The sequence below is a fragment of the Puntigrus tetrazona genome, chromosome 18 (assembly GCF_018831695.1).
Source record: "Puntigrus tetrazona isolate hp1 chromosome 18, ASM1883169v1, whole genome shotgun sequence".
Lineage (NCBI taxonomy): Eukaryota > Metazoa > Chordata > Actinopteri > Cypriniformes > Cyprinidae > Puntigrus > Puntigrus tetrazona.
In genome coordinates this window covers 10,361,313-10,385,422 of record NC_056716.1, presented here as the reverse complement: position 1 = coordinate 10,385,422, position 24,110 = coordinate 10,361,313, and the positions used below count along the sequence as shown (strand labels likewise).

The window sequence follows — 24,110 nt, the reverse complement described above, 5'->3', positions numbered from 1 at the left end:
ATGAAATACATGATAGCCTACTTTTAAAAAGACCACCTATCATTATTATTATTAGCAAGTGCTGTTTTTAAAAATACACTTTTAAGATTTGAGTTACACTACAAGCGATAAACAGTGATAAAGTGAAAGACAATGTTGCCTAAATCTAGATGACACTTTTTTGGAAATGAGTTAATGAGTTTTACCATTTTGGAATCTGTTCAGCCCATCTCTGGGTCTGGCGATAGCACTTTTAGCATAGCTTAGCATACACCTTTGAATCCAATTTGACCGGTAGCATCGCATTCAAAAATGACCAAAGAGTTTTTATATTTAAAACTTGGCTGTTCTGTAGTTATATTGTGTACTACGATCAGTGGAAAACGAAAAGTTGCAATTTTCTAGGCCGGTAATATTAGGAACTATACTCCCATTCCGCTTGAAAACAGCCAGACCCTTCCTTCTTGCAAGCTGGGGGCTATTTTCAACAGGCGCTGCTCTTCATTTTCTGCCGAACTTAGTACAAAATCACAGAAGTGTCAAGTTTTAAACAGGAAAAATATCGAAACTCCTTAGTCATCTTTGAACTCGATGCTACTGGTCTAATTGGATTCAATGATCTATGCTAAGCTACGCTAAAAATGCTATGGCCAGACCCGGAAGATCGGCTGAATAGATTCCAAACGGTAAAACTCAACTTATCAACTTAATGTTCCTTCAACGAACATTCACAATATCTTCATGACGATTATGCAGCCACTAAAAAATCATGATGCTAATTTATTTTTTATTTGGCTGTTGAGGTTCCATTAATATTGTTTTATAATCATTCCATGTCTCATCACTCACGAGCATGACATATATACTAAAGACTTGCGAAAATGCTGTTGGAAAACCTAACCTGTTTAAATGCAAAGTGATTTTTTATTAGACATTTTGAATCTGACTCACTATTGGCTTGAATACAGCCGAGAACAAAATACTGTTTTTCTTTCTTGTCTTTCCCTCTTTTAAATCGACGCACTTTTCTGTTGTGATCTGTTTTTTTTTTTCTTCAGTATTGTATAAGAGGCTCTGACCTTTACATCAAATTGAAAACCTAGCACACTAGATCAGTCTTTCCAATGAATTTTACCCTCCATCATTGCTCACACTTTCCTTCTGTCTCTTCTCCTTTTTTTTTTTTTAACGTTTTACCCATTTTTGTTCCATGCGCGTTTCCTCTCTGTCTTTTTCCAGTATGGAAATAGTGAAGGCTCGCAATGTTGTGCCAAGCGTTCACTCACAGTGAACCATCTCTGCTGTGCGTCTTTTGAAAGTTGACAGCTCCTCACAGGAACAAGCGTCACTGCAGAGTTGGTGCTGATCCCAGATGAGGAGGCCCACGGCTTTGCCACCGCCACACACGACTAATCTCACCACAAACTTTATTACAGTGATCGCAAAACCACAACGTGTTTCTATTCAACAAGCCTTTTGATTTGGGTTTTTCTTATGCCACTTCAACTTAAACCTTTAAAAAGGCCACTTAAACCTTTTGTAGTTCATGCAGTGATAAAGGGAATGTTCACACAAAAATGAAAAACTTAATTCACTACCACAGGCCATATAAGATGCAGATGCCTATTTTTTTTCTTCAGTAGATGAAGAAAACTGAATTTAACTGAATGATATTTATACCGTGGGTCCTAATGATATACTGAGGTCTTATGAAGTGAAACGATCAAGAAATGTACCATTATTTACAATATTATTGTTGAAAAGCACTCTTAGCAGAATGTTTGTTTTTGTTTAGCTTGTGTATAGCATTTTTAAAATCACTAATACATTTTTAGTCATTTCATTTTTTAGATTCTCAGCTATATTATAACTGATTCAATATACCATTTTTATATATTTTATATATACATATAATTTAATGAGAATTGAACTTGCACTGTATTCTTTTGCTGCCTGTAAGCGCTGCTACCGTTTCCTTGTAAATGCGATCTGTCCTCCAAATTATCTCTCACATTCTACACAAGACTCCGGCTCCAGATCGTCACTCGCTGCCTGTTTTTATCGTTTATCGTTGCGATGGCTGCTGGTTCGGAGTATGAGAGATATAAGAGCAGAAGGAGCTGTTTTCATGTCGAGCCCGTCCCTCGGGGACCTCACTGGAGAAGCTTTCAGAAATCGGAGTGTTCTCCTCAGAGGAAGACAGAAGAGGGAGAGAGAAATGGAGAGAGACAAAGGGAGCAAAACGAGTGGGAAGGAGAGAGGTAGCCTATGGCAACATTAGGTTTGAGATAGCAAAGTAAAGATGAGTCTTCTCTTCCTCAGAAACAGGAATTCCCTTAGTACAAATCTGTTCTCAGAAACGCCTGAGAGCTTTCGTGTGTTCCGAACGCATCTTTAATAAAGCTTATCGGATTGCGTGTAGGAGATTTTAAAGGGACGTCCGTGCCGTCAGCCATCCAAACGATAACTTCAAGTGTGTAAATGAACGAGAACGCGCTTATAACTGAAGTCCAGCAGGCAGCGATGTTAATAAATATTTTAAATATTCAGCTATAACTGCTCGTAACTCAGCGAGAAATTTAAACCTGATTACTTTTTTATGTCTGCGTGAGGATACCAGGAAAGGACCTGATGTAACTTACCGTAAAAAAAAACGCCTACGTGTTTTTATGAGAAAACACAACCAGACGTTCCTCCTCCTAGAAAGATCGTTCCAATTCAGTAAGAACCATTTATACTCACACAACAAAGGTTTTAATGAAGAATCTGTTTTTATTTTGATGTAAATGTACAATTCTTCGAGCGCATTAAAATGGCGTGTTTTTAGCTTATCATTTTTATTTAGCTCCGTTTATCTAACTCTAACAAGTTTTTCTATAGTATGTTATATTTTCCTAAGAAACTGATATATTGTTCTTTACTTCACGAATGTCATTCTGAAAATAAATAAAAATTTGTGTCTTATATCTTACCCATGTTTTCTTCTAATATGGGTTTCTAAATCCCCAAATAATCTTATTGGATAAAATAAATATATGTATATTTCTCAAATATGTAATATTCAGCCTTCCAAAACAACAACCGGTTAAATTTTATTTATGTATGCATTTATACATATGCATTTTCCATGCAAGGCAAAAATATTGTTTTAAAACATCAACATTGCCCATATAAATATTTCCATAAAAATCCCCAATGCTGATTTTCCCTGAACTAGACTGTATTAAGAGTAGCATTATACTTTCTAGAACTTGGTTTAACTGGTAATTGGAATTATTGAAGAAATTCAGTGTATGACAACAAATATTAAAAGATTTCTCAGCTTCTGCTCTACATCTGCCAGTTTCCTGCATTGAAACATAGTGTTTGTAAGAGATATCTGAGGGTAAAAAGAAAAGAAAAAAACTAATTAATGTCAGATTTCGTTGCTTATATTAAAAATTTGTTATTGAAATATGAGCTTGGAAAATAGTTGAGACTTTGATATCTCCCCATTGAATTATATGCACTTTATTTATATCTTTGTCTCTCTCAGTCTTGTTAATGATAAAAACAGATTCCATCACCCAGAATGCCAAGCAGTGACCCCCACGGGCCTTAAGGGACATGTGCGTTCCTCTTCGTTTCTGACCCCTACATTCTACATTCATGTTTATAATACATTCATCTTCAAACAAATCACCACGCGCACACTCGCCGTTATTTGTTTATGCAAAATGACATATTTGTTTTCGTGTTATAGACGAGATATCCGAGTTCTAGAGAAACGAGAGTGGGGGGGGGGAGAGGAGAGCAGGGGTCTGTGTTGTGTCTAGAGTCGTGTGTTTTCAACACCTTTTTAATTAATTCTTTAGTGTTTGAAAAAAATCGCAGCTGACAGCTTCACACGTTCACACACACGCACACACACACACGAAGGAAAAAATAGAACGTAAGAGATCACACTTTAATAGAACTGTGCTGGAACTTATGCAACAGAGAGTGTATAAATAAAAAAAAACGGATAGAAGTGTATGGAGAGATTAAAAGCATACTAGCAATGATGATTTCCCTTGTGAAAACGAAGGATACTTTAGGATGCTTTTTTAAAAAAGGATAGACTTAAGGCTTAAGTAAATTATAGCGTAATTTCTTAATTATTTTATTGTCTTGGAAATCAGTTTAAATTATTTTTATAATTTCTGTTGAAACTTGTATGTCGTGAATATTGCAGTTCAGTGCGTTTGTAATATATTAATGTAAAAAAAAAAACCTACTCAATTAACGCCACAGGTAAAATTAAAATCAAATGCAAAAACCGAGTCAAAAGAGCCAAGTCTCGTATTTTACAGTTACACTTTATTCTTGTATAAAAGTAATTTTTTGATCTTGCATGCATGTCAACCTGGTTCTGGGGACTCCCAAAACCCAAATACGAACCTTTCTTTAATGCGAAAGCATAAAACTGTGGCATAAATCTATGGATTTTAATCAAACAATCAAAGGTGGATCTTGGCATGAAAACTTGAGAGTTGTATTGTAAGCTCTGGATATGGCTCATATCCCACCTCAAGTGTAAGATCTTTTTGTCTTTTTTATCACCCATCTATTCATAAGACCAATCAAAATAGATCTGCACAATTTTAGGCACCACATATGACCTTTGTATCTCATTTATACTAGAGGTCCCTACATTTGATTAACATTAATAGTAATGCTATTGACTTATGATATAGCTATATAGCTGCCTTATAAGGACTGATTCCTTCTTGTTTAGTATGCGCAAAAAACATCGGGAACATTTAGTGATTGATTGCCACACCATGAACTTCGGTATGGACATTGATATGAATATTACATAAATGTGAACAACAATGTCTTACAATAAATGATGGATGAGAATAAATACGCGCGCACAAGCAGGAGAGCGATGACGTGTGCGTTGTCTGCGCTTGTTGCGTTGAACTGACTAAACCGTTCACTGTTATTTTGCTGTTCTGGAAACACATGAAATGTAAAAAAAAAAAAACGTCAACGTAAAAAGTTGCACAGTACACGGTGACGATATGTGACAAGCGCTTTCCAACCGCTGCGTCCAATCAGAACATGAACGGCCTTCCTCTGATCAGAGCGGACCAGAACTGAACTCGACGACACACACACCTCTGTCGGATCCCAGCAGATCTCTCCGAGCGCAGACCTGTGTGTCAGTCACAGACATTTCAAAATTGCATTTTTGGCCTCTTTTGTGTCACGGTACAAGAAACAAGAACATTACCGGGAATAGATCATCCGGAAAATTTAAATTGCGCTGGGTCAATAAGGAGAGATTTTGTGGAATATTCACTTGCATATATATTTTATTAAATCTTACTGTAAACAAATGATATGATCAGTCATGCAGGACGACATCTGCTTTTACATTAACTCAATCAAAATAAGTGTTAAGCAATTTTCGACTTTCTTAAATACCGCACAATATTTAACTCAATTTTTTCAAGTCAGTTTAATGTAATTTAAGTTGAAATTACACGCAAGTTATTTGTACTTAAAAATAAATTATATGTTTTACTTAATGTGCATTTTAACCTTATTTTAACAATGTTTTGTGTATGTAATTTTTAAATGTTACATTTTTTTTTTTATTTTTAAAAAACTTCATATGTTATTGGATTAACGCCCAGCATCAAGCCCTAAAAAAATATGCGTCCAAGGCAGGAAGGCATCAAAGCCTGTCTTAAATTAAAATTCTGTATTACTTCCTGTCTCCGGAGAGACATTCTTCTGGTCGATTTCTGATGCTTTGATATCCCACAATCCAGTGCGTTCTATTTCGTGAAGATTGAGCTAAAAAATAAAGATGGCGTTTGAAAGTTGCATCTGTTGGTCAGTTTGTGTGTAAATGTATATTTGCTGTTTTGAACTTTTTTGTGTTATTTCTAGTGAGAAATCAGAATTATAGCAATCAAATATTCGTTTAGTTATCACAAAAACTCGTTCTATAGGTCGCCTTCGAAGCCATCGCCACAGAAGGCGGCGAGGCAGCAAGTCTAGACACATTCATAATTTATTGTTTAACAAAAATCCTGGCTGTTGGTCTTCGTGAGACTTCATTAGTAGCTCAGTTCAATCCTGGCCATCCAGGAGAAGTACAAGAGTTTTGAAAAATTTTAATATATATGTCGTGTTAATCACATTCACATCTGAGTAAATGATGACAGTCATTTTGGAGCTGAACAACTTTATTCCAATTTCGTGTGTCAGCAGATGTAAAACATCATGTTAAATATATTTAAGTGCTTATTTATAAATGAATTGTGGGTAGTGTGGGTGAGGATATAAACACTTGCAAATGTAAACTGTAATAAACTCAATCACTGGCAGACGACACTTTCCACACCAAGATTAAATTAAACACAGCAAGATGTGGCATCTGATGAAAACCCCCTCCCTTTGCGCAAACACACAGACTTACCTAACTATCTAAATGGGGACACTGCATAGACTTTATGGCTTTTATAAATACTCTAACCTCGCCAAAAAATAAATAATAATAATAAAAAAAAAAGTCTACTCTGACATTAGAGTATTTGTGTTTGGTCTCGTGGGTATGAACAGGAAGTTCACTAATGAATAAATCCTTGGGTTTTACTGCTTTATGGCCAAGATAAACTTTTTTTTTTTTTTTTTTTTTGCCTAAATGTTTTTTTACTTTTTATTTTCCACTTATTCAGAAAGAAGTACAGCTGTGCAGACCTCAAAGATACAATATATATATATATATATATATATATATATATATATATATATATATATATATATATATATTTTATTTTATTTTTTTTACTTGTGTTTTACTTATATATATATATATATATATATATATATATTTAAAAGTGTTAGGTGCCAAGTCATTTTGTGCGTTAAAATTAAAACCGAAAAAAATACTAAAAGAGCTAATGAAAACAAAAATGTAATCTAAAAAGATATAAAAGACATAAAAATACATTTATAAATAGCAATAAAAGCATGTTTGCTATATGGTCTCCACAAGAAGGATTTGTCCCCATACCTGATTTGATTGAATTTATGGGGAAAATAATATATATGTATGTGTATATTTCTTATATCAAAATACTTTATCTTTCACAGAAGAAAACATCATATATTCTTTTTCAATTAATTTATCCCCTTAATTGATTCGTGAGCCTTTCAAAAAACATTAGAAGTTGGTTTTTGACATGCTGCATTTTTGTTTAAATAAATACTGAAATAAAAATAGGTCCTCACGAATATAACTAAACCTCTACACAGGACGCACGCATGCTCTCGTGCACTCCTAAGATAAATTTGTTTTCTAATGATACCAGTAAGGTAACTCAATTACATTTACAACATGATATATTTTGCATGTTTCGTCAGTCAGTTATTTAAACTGCTGATTAAATTTACAGTCACTCAAAAACAAGCCCCCCAGAGACACACACACACAGTGCTGGGGAACCAAAAATAACCCCTAATAATGGCTATTTGTGGTGCACACTCACTGTGACAAGCTTGTGTCAATCACACACACACACACTCATTCTCCCTGCGGCCACTTGTACCACTTCCCAAATCTGGAGCTACGAGCTTGTCAGGTGTGTTTAAGTGTGATGTTGTGACACCACAGTAGTCATTAGCAGTTCTCTCTCTGTGTCGCCATCATAAATGACTGGTATGACAGGAGGATTATGGGTAGCGGAACGCCCCAGGCTCATTGTTCGCCCACTGAGAAACACCGCAGTCATTATGATCCAGATTATCAGTCTGAGCTCATGCTGCATATATGACACAAAAAAGTATCAAAATGTAGCATGGTATTAGGGGTTTTGACATGGTACCACAATAGTGCTATGTTTTTTAGAACAGAACGGGGCAAAATAGAGGAACAACCTAACACAATTTCATAATTGCAGTTTATGTTTCTATTTATTTACCCTCAAAAATGTAATTGAAATGTAATAACGTGCCTCCTAGGTGGGGTACATTGTAACATATTAGGGTCACATTATAACACGACAGTTTGACAGCTATATTAAATATTAAATAAATAAATACATTTAAAAGAGTACGCTTAAATGTGAACTAAACGCAATGGTTTCATGGTGTCCAAAAACGCCAAAGTGGAAAACAGGACATGCATTATGAAACTCTACAAATGGTCAGGCTCTCTAAGTACCCTTAAGTACACTTTTTATTTCATTAATATTATATTATATACAACTACACTATTTGAAGTATATAATAAGTATTAAATAAACTACAAGCATACTTCTTTGTCACAAGGGATTCCTTGAAGTACTGTTGGATATACTGAGGTGTATATTAAAGTGAAAATGTATTACATTATTATCAGATACCGTAGTATTTCTGGGTAAACGTGGTCTTTAAGGCCACAAAATACTCTAAGCAAGCCTGGTTCGGTAAGAAACTACCAAGTTACCAAACCAAACTCTGCAATGAAAGAGCTGATACTTTGGGGAAGCGGGAAGTGTCCTATGAGAAATAATCTCCCGCTAGGGATACCCTTCATGAAAGTATTTGACATGGCACAGATCGGAAAATCCCGAGGGGAAAATAAAACTATTATTTCTTTTTGTCTAGCAGGCTGTTTAGTCTTTTCGCTCAAGCGCTGTATATATATATTTAATAAATAAATAAATATCTTCGTGAAACATAACCCTGTCCATCGTACAAAGAAAGGTGTGTCCTGGGTTTAAAAGCAGTCCGTCTCATTTTCCTACAGATGGTCATTTAAAAGGTCAATATGCAAACACACAAACACACAAAAGATCCACTGGCTGCCACTTTTCAAACATTTAGAAAACTGTATAAAAAACTGATACAACCGGCTGTAGTTCTTAATGAAGGTATAACGTTAAAAGCACACTTACAAAATATTGCATATTACACTTACATTATGAAATTTAGATTATTTTAAAAGAACGTACTTAAGTGCAAACTGAATGTAATGTTTTGGACCCTTATGTTAAAGCAATTGAAAATGCATTCTAGTTTACAACTTTAGTGCTAATTATTCATACATAATTATTCCATAATATTTTTGTCTTTTAGGTATTGTTACAGTGTACTGCTGAAGGTAATGGCAAGCATTTCCGGTAAATTTAAATGTTAAAATTATAACCAAGTACTTTGCATAATTTGCATAATTTGCGATCTCAGAATATGCATCTGTATTCTGCACCCCAGAGCAATAGCTGTAAACACAGTCTGGGAAGGAAATGAGAATGTGGTCAGATGAAAATAAGAAAGGGACAGAGGATTCATTTTAATTGGTCGGATATAAACAAATCAGTCATAAGTGGGTTTTGCTCGTCGAGTGCGTGGAGGTCACTTAGGCTGCAAGAACATTCCTTGTTCTTACAAATACCAGATAAGGACAGCAGAAAGCCGGCAGACTATCATAACAGAAAAATACACAGGCTACTTGTCGAGAGATAATATCTTTATCTACTGGAAAATCCCATGAGGCCGGTACCTGTGTTTTGGAAAATAGAAAATAGAATTTGAGCCACTGCCATTTAATTAAGTTCTGACTCTCGTGCGTTCCCTTTTAAGGGGATAAATCACTAAATGTTTGTTCTACTTTTTAGGGATTGTTTCTGCGTGTTCTTTTTTCACTGCCCATTCAACATCCAGGGGTTACACAATGGTCGCAAGGTCCATTACTTACAAACATAATTCAATTGTTTGCAATTTCCTGATATGCAAGTTTTTGGATTGGAACTAAAACTCTTAACCTGTGGTTAGAAGCATATATAGCATATATACATAAATGCATATACTCCATCTTGTAGTTGTCAGATGCCATGTTTAATTGCAATTGTATGTTATGAAATCAGAATTGTGGGATATAAACAATTTAGAATTATTCATCTGAGTTTACATCTTGGAATTCTGACTTCTCCTGGCAGTGAAAGTGTTCTGAAAGTCTAAATACAAGTAAAGAAATGAAGCAGAATCTTTACACAATGTCAGTAACGGCTAAAATTACCCTACATGAACTAACTTTATATGTTAGCATTATGCAAGAGTAATAACAATTATAATAATAATAGGTTAATGGCTAGGTTCATTTTTTTCATTGCATTGAAGTAGGCTATTTGGCAACCAGGTTAGTCTCAGCCTAACATACGAGGGACTGTGGCAGTTATTAAATTGTTGAATTGGAGTTGTTCATCAGTTTATTTTATTTATTTATTTTACAATTTTATCTTAGCACTAGAATATAAAAACAACTTGAAGAAAAGTTGCTAGGCAATATCATGCCTCAGCAGCCTTGAGGGCATTGACGTGTAGCGCGGTTATGCTCGAAGCGTCCCGAGTACGAGGTCCTCTGCAGATTTGTCTCCCCTCTCTCCACCAAGAGCTCTTTCTGTCATCTTTCGACTGTCCTGTTCATTAAAGGCACAAAAGCCAAAAAATATAACGTAACGCAAAATGTTTGCGGGAGAAACACGCGTAAAGCTGACATGATACACCGTCGGTAATGACGAATGGTCCGCTATGCCCATTCAAGGTAGAAATATTCACAACTCTTTTGTGTTATAATAGAATATACACACATTTAGGAAGAGGCAGGGTGTTATAGAGTAACTATACAGTAACATTTATTTTGTAATTAAATTACATAATTCTGTAACATGTAACTAGTTACTCCCCAACACTGATTCCTCTTATCTATATGACCAAAACTGAGCAGTATTTTAAGATCGGGAGAGCGCATCTGTCTCTAGGTTAACATCAGACTGAGCAGCCATATTAAGCTGCCAATACTTAATAAGGATAATTGGTATATTTGAAGTTGATGAATGATAGATGAGCGTTTGGATGTACCTGATGTAGTGTATTACCATAGACTAGCCGTTATCCGTTGGTCACGGACAGCGCGCCTTCGCCTGTGGATTATTATTTTGCTGTGACTGACTGACCGATAAAGTATCTTTCGACCAAGCCTCAACTAGTGCTTACTGTATTTTCAAGGGCCATCATCAGATAGGGGCCTGGCATAACGGCTATTATTACACCACCTCCTGCATGCGACATCATTGACAACAACTTTATATTGTTGCACCATCGCGGTGTGACCACGCTACCCATTAGTAACGACTTACAGTTACAATGCACCCCATTGTGTCTCGCTGAGGGTTTTTTTTTTTTTTACGGGTGAAGCTTCGTGCTTGCTTTTAATTACAGTAAGTACAGTTACATTTTCTCGCTTTTCAAAAGCCAGCAATATCCCACGCCGCAATTCATTTTGCATTGCCGACGGAATGCAAACGGTGAACAGTTTGTGTACATCATAACGCGATCAATAATTCATGGGCCGTTATTCTGTACATAATGGAAAAGAGTGTCATGTGCCCTTTCATCACGATCGGGAGCATCCTCTCCAATTTCGCCTGTGAGACAGAGAACTGCACCGCATTTATTCGGAATTGTTTATGCCTTTATCTGATTTGCATAATTGCTCCAGCGAATTTGAGCTAAAAGAACGCAAACGGCCCATGCACATAAACACCGGCACATTTTCAGACGGCGGTTTATTACCTATTCTATTTTTACCTGCGTGACCCTCTTAAGCCCTGGCAGTTTTATAGCCCAAAGGAGCAGAAATGCTACGTAGCCGAGTCAGTGTCCGGTCGGTCTGGTGCGCTTTTGTGCCACAGGTCGTGTCTGTCACTCACCAACTTTACATCATCACAGAGAGAGATGCTAAACAAAGCCTCGATTCACAACAACACACGACAGCACTGACTCAGATGCAGAAACAGTCAAACGCCTGTGCGCTGCAAAACCAACTGCCAGGGGCGTCAGAACCCATCCTTGAGAGTTTAAAAACTGGCTTCGGCAAAACTCAGCGTCGGTTATTCTCAATATTCTGCAACCGCGATGTAATAGAGTGGAAAGTGTAGAAAAACAAAACGCATTTTGTGCTTCCTGTTTGCACTGAGCATCGGTCACAATGCCTCCATTGTAGTTTAAATTACAAACCAATGATTTACACGAGCTGGTTCTTTTAATGAATCATTTAAACAACTCGTATGTGAGTCACAGACAAAATCTGTATAAAATTGTTTGCATTTCACTTAAACCACAAGCCAATCATATCTGACTCGCAATAAAATGAGTTAATTATGTTGTACATATACTGTTTGCTATCATTTAAATATAATAGGACAATATGTGGTTAAAGATATACGATAATAGCAATTTTACAGTATTTTATGTATAATACGTCTAAACAAAATACATGGTATTGTGAAATTGTGAATTGGAATCATAATTAGAACAATAGTCGATCAACTCCCATTTACATTTCTGAACAAGACATCATATAATAATAATAGTATATTAATCACTACAGACAGATGGCATGCTACACCTATCATAACAGATCGTAATAAATTATTCATTTGTAATTTTTGTTTTTTTAAGAACTCCCACCTGATCCTTATGCTGGGTCAAAATAAAGACCTAGACGCAATGTAAAAATATGGTACTGTACCTTTAAAACTTTTATATAGTATGTAAATGACCTCCACTTAGGAAGCTGCTGAAAACTTGCAGTAATAAGCATATATATATATATATATATATATATATATATATATATATATATATATATATATATATATATATATATATATACATAAACACATGCAGCCATATGTTCAAAAGCTTATGGTTGCAATGATACATAAATGTTGATTTATGAACAAGACTGTTTACTTTTAATAAATGAACCGGGGGGGAAAGCTTCAGACTGTATTGAATTTTACGCCATATCCTGACTGCCATATCCTGACCCTGACCTCTGGGTGATCTGCGATCACTCCTCTGCTGCTACTTCCTGTCAGAGGACTATAAATACTGCAGCAAGCCACTCAACTGCAGGTTGCATTGTTTCGCCTGTTGTATTGTAGTTATATCGTTCGTGGATTATTGTCTCTGGTTTTGACCCTGTCTGTATTCTGATTCTCTGATTGTTTGCCGCCTGACCTGACCTCTCCGCCTGTCTCTGGATTTTTGTTATTGTGCCTCACCTCCTATATATCTGTTAGCCCTGTTCGACGCCTGCCTGTTATGACCATGCCTTTCGTTTAATAAAAGCCTGCACATGGATCCGCACGCCTCAGACCGCTCATTCGTGACACTGACCAGATGTGATGTGATTAAGTAAAGCAATACAAGCAATCCCTTCCATGTAAATTGAAGCAACATAACATTTGGCCTGCTTTCTATTCTGGTGCATTTGGTAGGCCTCACCAAAGACAAATCTCATTTGTCCAAATGCCTGCTCCATTCAGTTGTATATTAAACATCAAATATACTCTGATTCAGGTCGCACACCATTTCTGCTTTCAGTGTGGAAAGATAAATTACCTTTCGCTGAAAATGTATTGTGTCATGCCTGGTTAAAACGAGGCTGACCTAGTGCATCATACCCTTATATTCCAAAAGGAACTTTTTTTTTAATACAATATGCCAGCATAGCAACATAAATCTTTCTTTCTTTTATTTTTTTTCAAAAACAATTGTTAAAATCTGCTTTTATAATTAATCACATCCAAAATAAGTTTTTTTTTTACATAATATGAGTGTGTACTATATATGTTTACTATGTATATATAAATACCAACGCAATATAAATAATAATAATAATAATAAAAATGTAGATATACTCTATTTATGTCTATTTATATATACATAGCAAATAAACATAATACACAAACATATAGTATGTAAACAAAAACTTCTATTTTGGATGTGATTTAATTGTTTGATAACACTCATTTTTCTACATAATATTATTAATATAATTAAGCATTAAAAAATATTCGATGCAAAATTAAACTATAATACATTTTCATTTAATTGCATATTATCTTGCAATTGTGTCTAAAACATTAGTTATATTCCTTTAAATATATTATTTCTGTAATAAATAACACCTTTTAAAAGCAGGATATAGATGCTATATATAAGACGAACCCCATGACCTCATGCAGCTAGTGTCATGCACTACCAGCTGTCCTACAAGAGCAGTAATAGCATGAACCAGTTTGTCATTCAGAGTGAACATCATCATTCATGTCAGGTACACTAGCTAAAGGTCACGCCTCGGTCAGATGGAGGTCACACCATCTCACCTGGCAGCCGGATGTGTGCTCACAGAGGTCAACTTCACTCTGGCTCTCTTTACATGAAATAAAAGAGACTGGAACCCGGGTCAGGCATTTGTGTGGCATTCATGTGCCATTCTGTGGCATTCAGTGGCATTCTCAGATGACGTATTTTCCAGACCACCCCACTGACATATAACAGCGATTTGTGTGAGGCAGTAAACGAGGGTGACGGCTCTCTGCAGAGGAAAGAACAGATTTTCTGCTTTGTTTTTGGAATGTTAATCATGTCTGTAGTGTGTAATTTGAACTAGGAGGTATCTAAATAAAATTTGCTCTCAGCTTGCCCACGCCTCCTACAGATAAACACGACAAAACAAAACCCTCCTCCCTGTGCCATCTCACCAGCTCAGCCCAAGATAAACCCACACACTCATCTCACAAAACCCTGAGATATTACATATTATGATGGACGTATAACTCTTTTTGCCAACAGTGAGCTGTCTTGTTGTCTACAGCCTACATCGGCAGCTACCTTCGCTTTGGGAATATTTATGTTTATTTTATGATCACTTGTAAAATGGGTTCTAAAACAAAGTCTGACTAAACTAATAACATAGACAGTTTCTTTTTAAAGTAACATACATCAAGAACATACATCCTGGTTCATTCAAACTCATTTAAATGCACTTATCTGCTTAAAAGGTTCTTTACCATAGGAGAACATTCAATCAATCATCTTTTTCGTACCTTTTTGTAGCCTGAAGAACATTTTTTAGCCACAAAGAACCTTTTGTGAAATGTCTCAGTTTATTTACTTTACCCATGTTCTCTGAGTAGGAAACAAGACGCTGTGTAGCTGATGCAATGTGATGATTGTCTGAAGCCCGTATAGAATCACACCAATTAATTGGCAGATGGCACAAAGTCACGCCTTACATAGTACGTAAATTGACCTCAATCCATGCCCACACCATCTAAGCTCTCAGATTTTCCTGTTGAAGAAGCAAGACGACAGCGAGGGGAGCTTGGCAGTTCACTGCCCGAACTGGCCCATGAGACATCTAAAAACAGCCGGCTCAAACAGAAAGAACCTGGGACCCAGGAGCCATGTTCACATCAAGGTTATAAAACCTGACAAAAGTATGGGGAGAAGACCAGCCTGCTGCCATATGGATGTCCTTCAGAGGAACTCCCTTAAACAAGGCTACAGAGGAAGGTTACGAAGGTCTGCAAAACCACCACCTGTGAGCGAAAAGCAGTAGACAGGACTACAACCAGGTCTAGGCCTCAAAAATGCCTTCATTTGACCAGGGGAAAGCTCAATGCACCCGATCACAGAAGGAAAGGGTGCATGTTTAATGAAGCCAGAGCAAGTAATAGAGAAACCTTTAGCGTCAGAATCTTCTAATAAGGTAAATCGAGATAGGTATTGAGGGAGATTCTATCAACCCTTTTAGGACAACAGAAAGCTCCAAAGAGACAAAGACAAACTGGCCTTAGACACTTGACCCCATGCATGAAAGAGAAGATGCTTACCTAAGGGAACATCATCTGAGTCCCTCTAAGCAGCAACAGCTGCAACGTAAACTCTCAAGGTGTTACCAGCCATTTAGCTAAATGACATGACATTCTCAGTAGGTGGATGAAAGGCCAGGATGGCCAAACATTCAGGGACCTCATCCACTATAGAAATGGCCTTAGTGGAGCAGCTCCAAGGAAAGAAATTGGCATATATTGAGGTCAACCAAAGATTACTTAAGGCAGGACTTCGCAACATCAGCCAATTAGTTAGCATGATTCTATTCAGGCTTCAGACAAACGTCACACCAGGGGTGTTCCCACTGCATCAGCTACACAGCGTCAAAGTGAACCTATGAAAGAGAACAGAAATTTCCTCAGATGTTAAAAGTTCTTAATGGAACCATTTAGATTAAAAAAAGGTTCTTCAATGGCATCGTGAAGCACCTTTATTTTTTTTAAGAGTGAAGGATATAGATAATGTAAAAATACAACACAAACATGCAAAAAGAGGAACATGGCAAGATAGAAAGATTTCTGCAGCATGCTAGCATGAGTGCTTTTGAAAAGCACTTCTCTGAGGCATTTGAGTGTGTACTTCCACAGAAATTAATGCGCATTGCGTAAGTGTTTCCTGCACTGCTCTTCATCTCTGCCGGATCTACAAGAAATATCTTAGTTTTTAGCTTGTAGCTGTGCGCAAATAAAAAAAAAAGACTATTTAATGGCAAGAAAACTAATCTTTTTGTTGAGCTTTCCTTAGGGGCTGCATGCAAAAAGTAACAACAGTGTAGTCTGATTCACCAATAAAATGTATGTTCTTTTAATAAAATTATTTGAACCAGTCAGAACATACAATTTACTAAATGAACTTTTTTTAGTTAAAAATGATCCAATGTTTATATTTGAGAAAATACATAACCTGCTAGCTAGATTCACAGCGGTTAGCTTAGCTTAGTAATAATGTTTTGTAATTTGAGTCGACGGGTAGGTTTTCACTGAAAATTTTAGCATGGCTCTACGTCATTATGTCAAGTCTATAAATATAAAGATTGAGTTCCTGCTTGCCTTCTTTACCTGTGAGGATCCTGCAGGAGGCGTTTAATTGTAGCCTATTCTCACAGCAGTTGTCAAAAAACAATCTGGATTGTAATCCACAAAGTATTATATGAAACAAATTAAATTAAAATATATTCCAGTTTCAAATGTGCTTCTGATTATAGTTAACCTGGGATTGTACATGATTTGTATTTTAAAGAGAACCAGTTTGAAAGGAAACCAGTTTGTTTTTTGGATTAAAAGAAATTGTCATGAAATTCTAATAATGTGACAAACAGAGATTAGACTCATTATAATACACACTATACTCATAGTGACTCAATACTGAATAATATGATATACAGGGTTTGATGTGTGTTGAATCTGTGATTACTAAGATATATACAGGATTCACTCCGGTGTGATGACTGACAGCTACACATTCATTTCAAAACATTAGATTCAGAAGTATAAAAACCTATGTTAAAAAATAAACTAATAAACTAATGTAAAAAATAATGTACAGTTTAAATTTCATATAAATTACAATCCATTTATTTTGTATAGTGAAGGGTGACAAAAATGTTATGCATATTCACATTAGTGGTTGACGTTTCAGCAAAAAACAAAGAGAGAGAGACAGAGAAAGGACTCTCCAAACTTGCCAAAACTAGACCATCAGTCTTTTTCATAATTCACGGAATCCTGCATGAGATTCATAAACCCTCAGCCTTCCCTGAATACAGTCTGTTTATGTTTTTTTTTTTTTCTTTCTCCTATTTTTGGCCCAAATCTTATTATTGAGTTATTGAACGTACAGTTTCCACCTCTACACCACCAGATCAGACAGACAGTACACCTCAGCAGAATGAACATGCTGAGAATCTCACACACCCAGAGGAACTCTGGGTACCGCCCACAGTGTGTCAAACAGCACAGTCTCTGTAGTCTGGCCAGGGAGCTTGTACTAATATTATCACAGTCTATTAGACACTGCATAAATCATTAGTAAATCAACAGCTTTGCCGCCATCCATTTGCACACAATACAGTTATGACACATCTACAGTTGCTCAATAAAGTCCCTCTTAAAAAAGACAATATAAACGTCATTGAATTACATAAAAATCAGCTGTATTGGCCAGTGATTCTCTACCTTTTATAATTATTTTTTATAATTCCGCAAAGAGATAAATGCATTTTCTTTTTAATATTTCATCAAAACTTGCTCGGACGCAAACTATTTTCAATAATTATCCTGAGAAGCACTCTTATTTTTCCACCTTCTTTCTCCATCCTTTTCTGTAGTATAACAGCACAAATAAAAATAAATATATCAGTGATGCATTATTAAAAAACATCTCTTGCATCATTTCATTTAGATTTGAAATCAAAAGAGTGGAGATACGGAATTCAACATCAGAGGAATGTATGCTAGAACATTCAATTTGACAACTGAATAGAGGTTTCCACAATGATGAAGGTTCAGAAAAACATCCGCACTTCTCTGAGCAAAACATGTTGAAAGACAAATGGAATGTTTTATATTTTAAGCCTTTCAGCATGGTATTATACTGACAGAGATGTCTGTTAGACCGCCCTTGACCTGGGTACTCAAAACGCTGCAACCCATTTATGAAAAAATGTTCTGCAGAAAATTGAAATTGTTGACATTCAAACTGACTTATGTGAGAGAGAGAGAGAGAGAGAGAGAGAGGTCTAACTTTCCTTTCTTCTTTGTTTGTATAGGGCAAGAGAGCTTCAACTCCAAGAGTTTGGCCCTTCAAGCCCAAAAAAAGATCTTGAGTAAAATGGCCACCATGGCCGTGGCAAATCTCCTCACAGACGATACCAGCAGCGAGATTCTGGATGAACTCTACAAGGCCAGTCGTGAATACACCAAGAGCAAGAAGGAAGCCCATAAGATCATCAAAGATGTCATAAAGATCGCCCTGAAGATTGGCATTCTCTACCGAAACCACCAATTCAGTCCTGATGAGATGGAGACCGTCGAGCGCTTCAAAAAGAAGATGAACCAGGCAGCGATGACGGTGGTGAGCTTCTACGAAGTGGAGTACACATTCGACCGTGGCATTCTTTCCGAGCTGCTGATGGAATGTAGGGACCTTCTCCACGAGCTGGTGGAGCACCACTTGACCGCACGCTCCCACGCGCGGATCGACCATGTTTTCAACCATTTCGCAGACGTGGATTTCCTAACCGAGCTGTACGGCCCATCTGAAGAGTACAGACTTAACCTGAGGAAGATCTGCGATGGGATAAACAAACTCCTAGATGAGGGCACACTTTAACCTCCAGTTCGCAATTCGTCGGATGAGACTTCATCAGGCTACTGGGATTTGAATGGTGGGATTTTACGCAACTTGTGTTCTTTGGTTTTTGTTTGAAATTCAGGCTGTCATGATAACTTGATGATGTGATTGTAACCCAACCTGTAGGGATGGTCAACCAAATACAGATTAAAGTCAAGTCCTGGTCTGTATTGTCAATGTACCAGTTGATTGTTTGGGGGAAATCCATTTAAGTGGAGAACCTGAATGAATCGTTGTCCCGAAAACCTGTCCTTTGTGTGCAATTGCAGGAACGTTTTAAATTACGAGCTCCTTTATACGCACTGTATGAAGTTTGACCTACCTACCCTTTAAGAATGGCCTAGCAATGCAACCCTAGCTTTCTTCTGTACATCCATAAGAACCAATTAAGATGACCAGTTAATACTCAAAAGCTAAAGGGATAAAGTTCATCCCAAAATGATCATTCTATGGTAAACCTATAGTTCCAACCCTGTATGGCTTAGTATTTTTTTTTATTGTAGAACACAAAAGAGATGTTTGGCATAATCAACGTATGTTTTTTTTGTCTGTAAAATGTAATTAAGTGGAAAAAATGAACCTTAACTGTACCTTAAAATTTACTTTAAAAAAATACTTTTTAGTGATAATTTCCCCTTCTGCTGTTTTATATATATTTTATATATATATATATATATATATATATATATATATATATATATATATATATATATATATATATATATATATATATTTATTTATTTATTTTACATACAATTTGGTGCAAATCAGTCATTGTACACCTAAATGTACAAAACTGACTTATTAACTAACATTACACCTAAAAATGGATCCTTATAATTACGGCATTCATTTTATTTTTTTGTTGTTTTTCGTTATATCAATGACCTTGTTTGCAACTGCATTATTAAACCGTTTACTTAATATAAAATGCTAACTTTTTTTTTTCAGTTCTGCCAGCCCATTTTCAAGAATAGGCCTTTACAATGTAAACGTACATCATATTATCTATGTTTAAACATGAGATCAGGCTGCCCATTCACACTCTTTGCTCAGCCTTTTGGATTCTTCAGTAAAAATAAAGTCATACAGGTTCAGAATGAGATAAAGCCAAGTAACTGGTAATGATAATTACAAATTTTTGGATGAACTATCCCTAAAAGATTTGAGAGCTTAAAATGAAAATGGCGCAAAGCTTTGTTGAACAGAGTGCACGCCAAAAAATAAATGCATAACTGAAGTGCAGCAGAAAGACTGTAAATACATTTTGGGGTTTTGGTATTCTGTCTTTTGCCTTTGTAATGACTTGGTGTCACAGCAGCTGCCATGATCCTGTGCTTGGTTTTTCCTGATCCTGATGTTTCATAGCATGTAATTGTGTGTATACGTACATGCAGAAGAGAAATGTGACTATTCCATAAGCCTGTTCAGTAACCACAGAGTGTAGCACTATTATCTGTCATTAAACAATCCATATGAACTTCCTTTAGTGTCCTCTTTTCATTTCAGCTACTGCGGTAGATCTGTATTTTCTTGGTTTGTACTGTTCAGCCAATCTACTGCTAGTTAGAATAGTTTTATAGTCAGGTAACTTCAATATCTTTTCCCTTTTCACATTTATTGTGATCTTCTAAATAAGAAGATAAATGGAGTCAGATGCAGTATTATTCTACTCAATATGTTTGGTTACCTACAATAACTGCAGGGATGACCTTGGCTGTGTTCACAATATCAATGTTCGGGTTTGACAACCACATTACTTACAGAAGTCTCAAAATGTCCCATAAGTTACCCAAACCACACACTAAACATATATTCAGTACAGAGCTCTCTTGCACTATTTAATGTAGGGTTAGATATCGAGAGCCGCTTCTCTTTTAGGGAATTTCCAAGAACCTGGTAGGCTACTCGATAAGACAGGTGCATTTCGATTCTGCTGAACGATTCTTGCGTTCGCATTTTAACGTGATTTTAAACGATTTATGCAGAGGAATCTTTTTGCTGTGGTATTTTATATTAAAACCATAAAGGCAAATCTAAGCATAAAAGGCATAGGTGTTCTGTAAGCTCCTCGCTCGCAAAAAAAAACAAAACTGAGAGAATAATGTTTGACATCTAAATGTTTCACTCAATTTTTATTGTTATTTTTACTGGACTCGAGTTGCAGAATTTGTACAAATGACCTACAACTAACCTCGCCCCTAAACCTACCTGGTTTAGACAAAAAAAGATGAAAGACAAAAATGTAGTAGTGTGGTCGTGCAAATTAGCCAGCTCATAAAAATATGTACGAATATTGAGAGAGATATTGTCAAGACTATAAATTTCTGGATTAAAATGTTGTTCCAGGGTCAACAAAATATGTCAAAAAACCAAAAAAAATTACATTAGATGAACAAACGATGCTTTAATAAATGTATCTTCTCATTGCCAAAGAGAAAGATAGGAAATGGGAAGCATTTGCTTTCTCCTTAAACTAAATGAGTGTTTTCTGGCAAGCTTTTTAGAAACTAAATCGTATCATCAACATTCAGAAGCACAACGTATTATGATCCATAACAATCTGCTTCTGCCATAATTCTTGACATAATAATCGACAAACCCGGTTTCCCGCTGGTAATTATTACTCAGGCGCTCAACTTGTAAATACAATCATTCCAACATGACTTGAATGCAGCGTTAGATGATGTGACCAATGAGAGTTCAGTTAAATCGCTCTATTCAACCACAGCTAAAAGCACATTTCGCAGAACACAAAGAAGTTCTTGAAAACTACGTATGAGGCAGATCCTTTTAAATCGGAGAAGAAAACTCACCGTTTTCTAACCACGTCCGTCGGAGTTTTAAAACTTAATTTTCTATTAACATAAAGACTTTTAATTCTTTTTTTTGAGCACAGGAAGAAGAGGACAGGCTGACATTGCTATGTATTTGAATGACCAGATTTAAAAAGCAATTAAGACATTAATGAAATGCAAGACAAAGACGCTTTAATGACAGACATGTGGTGAACATTTCCTGCGTTACTTGCCATTCATTTACTTTTAAAGTGACTAAGCCCTCACTGGTTCAAATTCCCTGCCGTAGCCGTATGGGCTAAAGGGTCAAGGTTTTGTTGGTTGGCCTGGCCCAGTTAGTCCCTATTTGTGGATGTTGTCACACAATTACAGCATATAAGGCAACAGCTTTCTCCATTGACAGCCATTCAAAAGTATTCCGGTAAAATAACATTAAATATAATATCTACAAAACATTTATTCCATTAAAGAATGCATTAAAATGTCTTTGTTAACGCATTATAAGCAAAAAACCAAACCAACCACTTACAAGGTGAATTACACACTTTTTATACCTTATGCATTGTTTTTAACAATCTTTAGTTATAAAGGAAGCAATTTTTCATTTCTACAGAAGAAAATGAGACTTTACTTCAGGAAGCTGACTGTTGCCTAATATAGTAAAGCAGATGTTTTGCCAGGAATCAATTTCATTAAAACGTTAACTGCTTAAAGAGTTTTTGGGGGTTTTTTAACTATTGATTTTTAAGGAGAACACGCAAAAGGTTGTTATTTTTTCCTCACACAATGAAAGTCAATGAGTGCGAGTGCTATGAGTGAATTATTACATCTACAAAAAAAAAAAAAAAAATACATTTTCGGGGGGGATTAAACCCACCGAAATCAGCACAAAAAAAGTGACATGCATAAAAAGACGCTTGCTAATGAGGAACGGCACAACTTTTTCTAACAGCTCAGGATCTCCCACACAGGGGCTTCACAGATCAAGAATGTGCGACCGAGCGCCCAAATTTAGCTGTCGTGGCAGACTGCATTGTGTCGGGTTGCCCAGAAATGAAATAATTGTGGTATTAAAGAACAGAAAGACATGACAGGCTGTTAGACATCAACAGGTTACAAATCAACCCACGCACTGAAACACCCCCTCACAGTGTGCGCTAATAAGGGAGCCTTGTAAGATGAATGACAGTGCTTTAAAGCAGTGGGGACGCTCATGGTTGCCAGGTCTGCAAAACTAGCTCAAAAATTGCCATTCAAAAATTGCTAAATAATGCAGTTCCCATACCTAGAGTTTAGCTTGGATTGAAAGCCACTAGTAATCATTAACATTAGTGGCTTTTCTTCACTAAACTTAACATATAGGCTAAAAGTAGCATAGTTTTATCATTGGTCCAATAAGCATTTCAGCCAAATGTTATTGATGCAGTACGTCAAACCTTAAAACTGCAGGTGGAAAGTAATAAAAAAAACAACCAACAAAAGTTTTAAAAGCAGCACAATTCCTGCATAAAAAGCACTTGGCAACCCCGGAAAAGAGGGTTTATATGTCATATGGCTAGACTTGTTTGTTTTGAAGATTCGAATCGATTAGGAACTGACGTTTCATTCGTCACTGAAAGACGAGTAGGCTACACTGGTTAAATAAATTACTGTTTAATGGTGATCAATGTTTCCTAAATTATTGTCATACAATACTGTCATACACTTTCACTATGAAGAAAAACGGTGTCTTAAATGTTGTTTTTGGTTTGGTTATTGTTCCGGTACCTCTGCTTTGTCCCGCCTCGCTTTTTGAAACGCTTCGATCGAATCATTGACAACATCAGCTCAAAAGAACGATTCATTTGTGAATCATGACTTTGATCGGAGAATCAAACTCGCGTTTGAAAGGCGATTTTCTCTCCTCCGTCTAATCTATAGTTACTCTGAACTTTCATAGCTCGCCCGTGTATTTGAATATCTTTGAATAAAAGGAAAACTGCTCTATAATTACACCCATGACAGAAAGAGGGCGGGATGGAGAGAGAGTTGAACACACTCTGGTTTTAATCTCTTTATAACACCCACCAACTAACTCTCAGACCACCCACCTCTGCTCCATGACTCACTACGAACACGCCATCCAGCCAGAGACTCATAAAGCACGCATAAACTTACACGCACACACTTAGACAGACTCTCTTTGTTTACACGAATCATAACAGTGCATGATTCAAATTCAAAGGCCGTTTTTAGTATCCTGAAGGTGTCTTTCAAGAAAAGAGAATCGCATTG

At 36.3% G+C, this 24,110-nt stretch overlaps 1 protein-coding gene across 1 annotated transcript in view; it reads left to right on the top strand.

The window, feature by feature from the left end:
• Positions 1-20,522, top strand: part of tnfaip8l3 (tumor necrosis factor, alpha-induced protein 8-like 3) — a 32,747-nt gene extending 12,225 nt beyond the window's left edge. Inside the window, exon 2 of the mRNA XM_043216858.1 lies at positions 18,455-20,522. Within this exon, the coding sequence (XP_043072793.1) occupies positions 18,455-19,017 (563 nt within the window). The 3' untranslated portion in view covers positions 19,018-20,522. The remainder of the gene's footprint in view (positions 1-18,454) is intronic.
• The last annotated feature ends 3,588 nt before the right edge of the window (positions 20,523-24,110 follow it).